General features: G+C 48.2%; 1 protein-coding gene across 1 annotated transcript; it reads left to right on the top strand.

Annotated features, from left to right (window-relative positions):
- Positions 1-4,440: 4,440 nt before the first annotated feature.
- On the top strand, positions 4,441-7,757 carry MRPL52 (mitochondrial ribosomal protein L52). The gene is made up of 5 exons (XM_082386259.1): positions 4,441-4,594; positions 4,699-4,759; positions 4,836-4,903; positions 7,148-7,212; positions 7,583-7,757. The coding sequence occupies exons 1-5, from the start codon at positions 4,456-4,458 to the stop codon at positions 7,733-7,735; spliced, it is 486 nt and encodes a 161-aa protein (XP_082242385.1). The 5' UTR covers positions 4,441-4,455; the 3' UTR covers positions 7,736-7,757.
- The last annotated feature ends 1,847 nt before the right edge of the window (positions 7,758-9,604 follow it).

The following is a 9,604-nucleotide window of genomic DNA, read 5'->3' as shown; positions in this document are numbered from 1 at the left end:
CCGCCCCCGCCCCGTCCGCGCGCAGCGCTCACCTTTGCCCGTTTCTCCCGCCCTGCCCCCCTCCCAGCCTAGCTCTCCCGGCCCGGCCCCCTGACGTCGTCCCCGCCGTTTCCCGTTACTTCCCTCTTTCTCTCGGCCCCCGGTTCCGTGTCTGCGGCCCGAAGATCTCTCCTTCGTACCCCGACCCAGCCACCGCCCGCCCCCAAAGCCCCTCAGGGAGGCTCGGTCGCCTCCGAAGTCCAGGTCTGGCTGCGGCCGCCGAGGCGGGCTCTGCCCTGGGGCACCACGACCCCGCCTCACCCGGACCCCTTCGTTCCCTCCACCTGGCCAAGCAGTCCCCGCCCCCGCCCCCGCCCCCCGGGCTCCAGTAAGCGCTAGAAGAGAGGGCTTGTGGTGGGTGTAGGCGAAGATCGCAAAGATCCGAGAACCGAGAGGCCCCGCAAGCCGCTCCCCTGCCCTGTCCTGGCTCAGGCACAGCTGCGCTGCCCCTGGGAAATGAAAATGACCGCGGATACCCTTAGACGCGTCCTCCGCCCCAGGAACGCTCAGCTTCCTCTTCCCTCCCTCCCAATCCAGCTCGAGCTGGCGGGCCCGACGGGGGTCTGGGCAAGGGCCCCGAACCCAGGCAACCCCGCCTCCAGCCCCGAGACGCTCTCGGCTGAAACTCGGGAGGGACTGTGGATCGCAAAGCCCCGTGGGGGAGGGGAGGGAGCGGCGCCCGCTTGGAGCCAGGGGAGGGGTCTCCCGGAAGGGCGACTCAACTCTCCGCCCCCTCGGGGAAGCTGTTGCATCAGCTTCGAGATCCCAAATTAAAGAAAGTGGTCTCCACCGGGCCGGGAAGGTGTCGGGCCGTAGGGCCGCCGCCAGGAGGCAGCACTTAACCAAAAATGTCCGGGCTGAGGGTGTCCGGGAGGCTGGAGTCCCCACCGCACCTTCCATCTGAACAGTCTTAGTGGCAGAGTGGACCAATAAAAGAGGAAGTTGCTGGGGAAAGGGATGTGAAAATGTTTCACCACGTATTAAACCTAAAAGATGACTTGTAAATAATACAATTTCCTTTAGTATACTTTATGGACAGTCCAGCTTTGGCATCTTTTAAAGCCACTCTGCAGAGATTCATAGAGAACCACCCCCGTTCAAGACCAGTCTGGTGGTAAGGCACACAGCTTAAGAGACTTCCCAGCTACCAGGCAAGAAAAAAAGAGTGTAGCCCGAGGTCATAATTTACTCATCCTGAAGCTGGGTCATTTAACACAGAATTTAGCCTGTACTGATTGAGCAGGGATTTGACAGCCATGGGAAAAGAAAAGGAATATGTTACAATAAATTATGTAAGTAATAAGGAAATAATATGCAAAGCAATGTATTGTGTGAGTGGGTGGTTTATAGCTGTCAGTTCCCACAGTTCTTTCATGGAGTGACAGTGATTTGGGGTGACAGTGATTTTGATCTTTTTTGAGCCGTCCTAAGGAGGAAGCCAATGAAGGAACATGAAGTAAGACACTTCCCAAATAGTTCGCTCTTCTTCAACCTTCAATTTAGTCACGGTATGCAAAAAGGGGAAGAGGTTGCGAAATGAGGTGGAATTAGCTACCCAGAGTCACCTTCACTTAATGTTCTTTCTCCAACATCATCATTATTCATCACAACAGTTCAAAAAGCACCAACTTTCCCAGTGCACTTGTACAAAAATTACTGTATACAGACCTGACAGAAGGATATTTGAATAAACATGTTGGACGAAAACATGAATGGACAACAATGTGTTAAAGCCAAATGCAGGCTGTGATGCCCTGGAGAGGCAAAGGAGTTTAAGTAACAGAGGAAAGACATGAAGCTCAGATTCCGGATGCTTCCCACCGTTGTTAACTCTAGCCTTTGCCAGATGACGTCCAGAGGTTGAAAGACATTCAGTTAGGGGATGATGAAACCGCTTTCCTGTGGCTTAGAGTCTGATGAAGTCATTGAGGAGTGCTGTCCTAGTGCCAGACCCACTCCCCTGAAACAGTGTTCCATGAGGTCCCTGAGAATGCTGATGATGTTAGCTGTCAGCACTACAGTTCTCTTTCTCTCTCCCTCTCAAAAACCTAACCCATATTTCCAACCCATGGATTTCCAACCCATGGATTGTCCCCCCTGCCACATCACTCTAACCACATCAAAGGCTGAACTCATCTTCCTTCCAAAGACCTTTCCCCTCCCAGTTTTCCAGATCAAGATTCCCATCTGCCCCAAAGTCCTCCAGCTCTGGCTCCTTGACTCCCACGACTATTAAATTAGTGCATGTGTTCAGTTTTGCGTGTGGAGTTCATATTGTCCACATTATTTCTTCCCCTTAATGCATGTGGCCTTTTTTATGATTTTGCACCCATAGTGTGTGAGCTACTAAAAGATAGAGGAGTGTTGCTGGTTCAACTCCTTTATATAGTGTTGATGGTAGTGCCAGCCTGTCATCTTTCCTACGAATCTTGAATGTTGACACCGACGTTATTTTTCCAGCCCTTGGCTCCTACTACATGATTCTCCAACTGTAAATTATGTAATGGGATTGCAGTGCTGTCTGCCTCAGCCGTCTATCTCAGAACCAGCCAAAGGCACGTGGAGCCTAGCCTGGGAAAGGTGTTACTCAGTCATTATTGCAACTGTAAAACAATAAATCCACAGCCACATTTTGGTTCAATTTCCTGATCTTTGAAAATTACAAGCTATCTCTACAGTGATTGCTTCCTGGTCTGTCTTATCTACTTTACGGGTTTATTATGAAAATTTATAAAGAAGTGTTTTGTATCATTTATACAGAAGTGTTTTGATAACTGAAAATTAAGTGTACAAATGTAAAATGGTAATGGTACTCTATTGTCTTACTTCCCTTGCTTAGTTTTTTGGGTCCATCCGTTGGCTTATAGCCAAGGTTCTTTTATTCCCATCCCTTCTAGTTCAGCCCTCCCCTATACCATTCTTATTGTTATCGAAACAGCTGCTTTTACTTCTTAAACCAGGACCCACCCTTCCCCTCTTTCAAAGCACAGTTCAGAGCCACCTCCTGTGGAAAAACTTCCCAGTCTTGCAGAAGGAAACGATAAACTTCCAGATAGGCCATTACACCACTCCCTCAGTTTCCCCCAGTCAGCATATGTTTAAGTGTCTAGCCTAGCACAAGAGTAATGGCCACTTTTGTAGGCGCTTCACCATTTATAAAGCACTTTCACTTACCTTATCGTTCTTAAAATGTTTTCATAAATGTGATGTATTTTAAGCTTTTTCTTCAATGAAGAAATTAGGGATAAATGACTTCCCCAAGGCAAGTACAGGCATACCTCGGAGCTAACCATCACAATAAAGCAAATATCACAATAAAGTGAGTCACAGGAACTTTTTAGTTTCCCAGTACATGTAAAATTATGTTTACATTATATTAAAGTCTATTAAGTGTGCAATAGTATTATGTCTAAAAAAAAAAGTACATACCTTATTCGAAAAATATCTTATTGCTAAAAAAATGCCAAAACAATTACAATAGTAACATCGAAGATCACTGATCACAGATCACCATAACAAATAATAATGCCAAAGCTTGAAATATTTCAAGCATTACCAAAATGTGACAGAAAGGCACAAAGAGAACAAATGCTGTTTGAAAATCTGGCATTGATAGACTTGCTCTGTGCAAGGTTGCTACAAACCTTCAATTTGTAAAAAATGCAATACCTGCAAAGCACAATAAAAGTATGTCTGTGAGTGATAAAAAAAGAGGGAAGGAGCCACGGATCTGGGTTTGCCACTTACTACTACCTACCTCACAAAGTTTTTGCGAGGATTATATTACACAATCTGTGGTGGTAGCTCTTATAAAAATGGAATCAGATCTTAGCTCCAATACCTCTTCCTCAAGAAAGCCTTATTAGACAGCCTACTCCAGATCAAGTTCCCATCATGTGCTCACAAGCAGCACCTACTTCCCTTCCCAGCACTCATCTCAGCTGTAATATTACAGTAATGTGTATGATTATTTGATTATCATCATCTCTCTCTAGACTAGGAGCTCTATCTGAATAGGGACGTCTGCTCTGCTCTCCACACCGAATACAGTGCTTATCACATACAAGTTCTTCAATTTCGTTTGATAAATGAGAACTGAAACCCAAATTTTCTGATTCACTCTAAATTTGACTCTTAGGCTGGGGGAAATACGTTACAGTGATGCCAGAAGACAGAATGCGGTCACGTGGATGTTACTCAACTGATATAAAAGAATAAATTTCAAAGGACTAGAGACCGCTGCGGGGCAATAGAGGGGGTGGGGGTGGGGGGAAACAGTTCAGAACGGTTAAGTCTGGGCGCACGCGACTTCCGCACGGTTGTAACCACCACTGAGAATGCATACGCTGAACGACCGTTCTCGCCCAAAAATCCCTGGAAGCAGTTTTGTCCCTCTTTTCCGTACGATGAACCAAGATGGCGTGGCCCTTGATTGAAAACCAGATTCAAGATGGCGACTTCCGGCTTCCCGCGCAGCGTCGCGCGTGGCCACGAGGCCACGCCCACTTCCGGCTCCTGCGCCTCAGCATGGCTGCTTTACGTTTAGTGCTCTCTGGTAAGCGGGTGTAGGGTATGGGGGCTCGGGGGTTCGTGGAGGCGGGCCCGGGACGCCTGGGCTGGCTGCACGGCCTCTCTCCCAACTCTGCCCTGTTTTCCCAGCAGGTGTCCGGAGGCTGCACTGCGGCGCCGCGGCTCGGGCGGGCAGTCAGTGGCGACTCCGGTGAGTGCCGGTCTGGGGGGAACTGAGGGGCCAGAAGCTGGGCTGAGTCCTCACGGAACTGTTTTTCTCCACCCAGGCAGGGCCTTGCTGCCAACCCCTCCGACTACGGGCCCCTTACGGAGCTCCCAGACTGGTCTTATGCGGGTGAGCGCTGATCTGCCAGTTAACTCTACTTCGGAGATTTTCACCCAGAGGGAACGCCCCTGGACGGAGGGGGGTGGGGGGGCGTGTCAAGGTGCGGGTTGTGTCTGAGTGGACAAAGTATTGAACTTTGTATTTGGAGTTGGGGGGAAGAAATCCTATTGTTTATTTTATAAATTAAACTACGCCTATGGAAAGTAAAGCTAGACAGGATCTTCTTGGCTTGTGGGGATAAGCAGAAGCTAACTCTGATGTGGGGCATCCCGCGGGAGGGACAAGACTTAATGTGTCTGAGAGGGACGTGGTGTTTTTAAAGTTACGAAGAACCGCCCTTCTGTGTGGTGAGTACATTGTTGAGAATTTGTTACCAAGTGCAGGTAGAGCTCTTTGAAAGGCTGCCTAAATGAGCGTCTCAGAGAGAGGCTTAGAAGAGTGAAGACAGAGGATGACGGGGCTCTCTGCAGAAAAGTTTCTTCCTTTACCTTAAAACAAGACAAAACAAAACGCCCTAGAAAGGAAGGACCTTAAAAAAGTTGAAGCCACTCCCCACTGCATTGGGACTCCAGTTCACAGGTGGTAAAATTGAGGCCTACAGAAGTAAATCGCTCAGGAGCACACAGCTAGATAATAGCAAAGCCAGGACTAGAACTGGGCAGAGGCCAGGCCCCCTTCAACAGCACAGAAACCTGAGTACTGGATTCTATAGGAGTATGAACCTTCTTAATCAGATACTTGGTGGCTGAGGAGGATGGTGAAGATTCTTTTCCTACTTGTTATTTACTGTAGGAAGCCTAGGAGCTCCTTGAAGTAGTATGGAATATTGGGAAGACTCTGGAATTGAATTTTTTTTTACTTTATTTTATTTTTACTTATTTATTTTTGGCTGCGTTGGGTCTTTCTTTAGTTGCCGCGAGCAGGGGCTACTCTTCGTTGCGGTGCACAGGCTTCTCATTGTGGTGGCGTCTCCTGTTGGGAGCACGGGCTCTAGGCGCCTGGGCTTCAGTAGTTGTGGCACACGTGCTCAGTAGTTGTGGCTCACGGGCTCTAGAGCGCAGGCTCAGTAGCTGTGGCGCACGGGCTTAGTCGCTCCGCGGCATGTGGGATCTTCCCGGACCAGGGATTGAACCCACGTCCCCTGCATTGGCAGGCGGATTCTTAACCACTGTGCCACCAGGGAAGCCCATGGAATTGATTCTTAATCCAGGCTTCTCTACTTGCTAACTTTGTGGTTAGCAAGTTACTTAATGGTATCTCTCAGTTTCCACATCTGTAAAAGAAGAATACCTATCTCCGATGGTTCTTGGAAGGATAAAATGAAACAGCCAGTGTAAAGCACCTGATATACACAGTATTGGTTCCCTTTCCTGATGAATATTATCTCTTATTTGTCTTGCCTTCAAACTTTTGGACAGAGTTTTCACTGTTTCTTTCTTTGTAGAAAGTAAGTATCCTTTTAATCTCTGTTATAAACTACTTGAGATCAGATACTGCATTTTTTCAGCAAGTCAGCAGACATTTATAAGATTTTTATTATGGGCCTACACTATACTACAGTGAAAGTAAGGGATACAGTCCCTAATCCCAAGGAACTTAAAGTCTAGCTGGAAAAACAAAGCATGGACATTTTAAAAATTAAGTAATAATATTTCAATGCTCTGCCTATTTCCAGAAGGATTTGAGGTGGCTAAATAAGGCTAAAAACAATCAGTATCACAATAAATGTCCCCAGACAGAGAGATGAATATTAAATGATGGAGATGCATTTCTTTCAGAAGAGAGAGCTGACAGAGTTGAAGAGATAAGAGAAGGATTTCTGGGACAAGTAGAGCTTGAGGTGGGCCTAAGAATGAGAATTGGCTGGAAGGAAAGGAAAAGAGGGTGTTTCATTATAGAGTGAGACGGAACTCAGCAAGGACTCACTGGTAAGTAGAACAGTAATCAGATTGCTTGAGTGGAGGGTTTCTGAAGATAAAACAGGAGATTCAGCATTGCAAAGGACCTTGAATTCTAGGCTAATGAGGGAGGGGTAAGTAAAATAGAGTAGGAACATGCCTAGGAGCTTATTCTTGGTGGTTCTGGCATACCTCGCCATTGAGGGAAGTGTTCTAGGGGAATTAAGGTACAGTGGGTGTGAAATGGAAAAGAGGAGCTCAAGATTTGTTCTTCCCTCTTTCCTATCACAGCCGCTTTCCCAGGGTCCTGCAGGCCATCTCTAACACTTGCCTTTTCTCTCACTTCTATCTGCAGATGGCCGCCCTGCTCCTCCAATGAAAGGCCAGCTTCGGAGAAAAGCCCAAAGGGAAAAGTTTGCAGTGAGTGGCCAGAGCCCACACAGAGCAAACTGTGTGTAATCAGGGGGAGAAAATTTAAATTGTAATTTGTCTTTAGTTGGCACCTAAGCTAACACGTACCCCTCACTCCGAGGTTTTATCTGCCAAAGGTTTTAACGGTACCGGGAGAAGGGAGGATAGAGTGGGGCACTCCTAGGGCAGGAACCAATAGTAGACACCCATTTTGCTGCCTTCCTCCTGCTTCCCAGCCCAGGACCTGGTTCCACCCCTTCCCCAGTCAGTGGTGTCATTTTCCAGCTGAAACCTCTGACTTTGATCTGTGAATGAAAGGATATATGGTGCAGAGCTCAAGCCCCAGATGTTATCCACGCTGTTTTCCTGTCTGTTTCAGAGACGAGTTGTACTGCTGTCACAGGAAATGGATGCTGGATTACAGGCATGGCAGCTCAGGCAGCAAGAGAAGTTGCAGGAAGAAGAAAGGAAGCAGCAGAATGCTCTTAAACCCAAAGGGGCTCTACTGCAGAACCCACGACCAAGTCAATAAAAAGCAACTCCTGTCTCCCCCAGCCTGGCTCTGGCTTTCTTTTCTATCACCTAGATGTGTCATCCCAGCCAGAAGAAAGCCTTTATGTTCCCTCTCTGTCTTCAGGGCAAAAGAGGATGGACACCAGGAAGAACAGGCTGTAAGATCACTGCCTGGAAGTGCTGGCACAGTGCCCTCACCCCAGCTCCATTACGGTTCAGCAGAATCTTGCTCAGGGGTATTGACCCCCTCTTTTGCAGGCCATAGGACTGGCCCAAGTTTCCTCCTCTGCAGACGTGAAAAAGGGGGCAACAGTTTTCCTGGCTTTAGCCACACACTCAAGCCTTTAACAGCCCATACACAGTTCAGGCCTCATGCAGTTACGCATTAATAAATGTTTTGATGGAAAAGGCTTTCCAGCTGAGATCCACTTTTTGGCAAGCAACTGGTATCCGTTTTTATAAACTTCAGATACATGGCCCTAGAGGATACTCCCACTGGGAAGGCTGACACGGGAACAGCAGACTTGGGTGTTGCATGTTCTGCTAAAGAGTGGGATCCTGAGGTTTCTGTGGTCTGACTGAATTCCAGAGGTTGGTTGGAGAGAGGCCTGTACTTCCCAACCCCCACTTGTGTAGGGGAGCCCTGATGTACTCAGCCCCCAAACAGTGACCGTGGAATAGGTACCTAATAGCCACCATATACTTCCCACAGATCTGTTAGCTGCACAGGCCCCAGGGAAACCTTTCATTTTATTGATCATGGCTCCTCCCATGGATACTGAAGGAAAAAGGACCTTTGCTCCCATTACAATACCGAGCACTGGGCTTTTCTTCCATTCTCCTGCCACAAATATGTGACAGTTCTTTTATCTCTAGGATTTCTGGAACTTCCTACCTGACATAATTTCTGTCCAGCCTCCTTTATTCCTCCCCTTGCTTTCTTTCCCTCCCTTCTTCTCCGCCACCCCCACCAACCTCCTTCCTCTCTTCGCTGACCAATGCAGTTCTTGGATCTTAGATTTCGCTGATGGTCGGGTTTTCTGTGTCCCACACTTTTCCTGCCTCTGTTGTGTTGCTTTTCCAGATCTAGCCCTCAGCCTCTTATCTGTCTCCCTTTCCCACCATCAGGTCTAGCCTGCCCTCCCCCTTCCCTTCATACCTCCACCTTTTGTTCTCAGAGTCTAGTCAGCCCCTGAAGGAGGAGATTATACTCTTTAAGGGATTATCTCCTTTTCCGGTATAGAGCGGGAACTAAACCCCGCAGTCCTGACTCCCATTCTCTCTTTTCCGCAGTTTCACCAAACTTGATTTGCCTTTCCCGGGACTTCATGGCCTTGCACTCCTTTTCTCCCCAGCCAGTTCTAGTTCAAGGGGCAGCAGATTGCAAAGGACAATAATAAAGGGGGCGCATTCGTCTTTCTCTGGGGACAGGACCCCCAGATCCAGTGTGGTGGTGGGATTTGTCAGTGGGTAGTTGGGTTTTGGTATTGTTGCTTTTTTTAATATTATTATTTCTTGTTAGGGGAGGGACGGAGGTGGCTGACAAGAATAAGGGGCACAATTTTCAATACGGTTGAGCCACAGACCCCAGCAGACAACCCCGCACACCAGGTCTCGTGGACACGGAAGATGCCCCCACCGTCCCAGGCTCTGAGCTCCGTGTTTGCCCCAGGCGCTGAGCTTCCCAGTGCTTCCCACGGAGGTGAGATGAACGGTGGAAGCAGAGGAATCAAGCCACCCAAAATATGCTTAGAAGGAGAAAGTCTCCCACATCCCGTCCCTTGAGTCCCCCCAAGCCCCCCGCTCTCGGCTGTGGCCTCAACCCCTGCAGATGGCAGCCTCCACCACAGAAAGGCAACTTAGGGTTTTTTGTTTTTTTTTTTTACCC

The sequence above is a fragment of the Balaenoptera borealis genome (assembly GCF_965194805.1).
Source record: "Balaenoptera borealis genome assembly, chromosome: 3".
Classification (NCBI taxonomy): domain Eukaryota; kingdom Metazoa; phylum Chordata; class Mammalia; order Artiodactyla; family Balaenopteridae; genus Balaenoptera; species Balaenoptera borealis.
The sequence above is the reverse complement of the archived record's forward strand: the minus strand, read 5'-3'. Positions and strand labels throughout refer to the sequence as shown.

Coding starts and splice junctions, on each gene's coding strand:
- MRPL52 (XM_082386259.1), top strand. CDS start 4,456: ATGGCGTGGCCCTTGATTGAAAACCAGATTCAAGATGGCGACTTCCGG. Junction 4,595..4,698: donor TTTACGTTTAGTGCTCTCTG/GTAAGCGGGTGT, acceptor CTGTTTTCCCAG/CAGGTGTCCGGAGGCTGCAC. Junction 4,904..7,147: donor CCCAGACTGGTCTTATGCGG/GTGAGCGCTGAT, acceptor TTCTATCTGCAG/ATGGCCGCCCTGCTCCTCCA.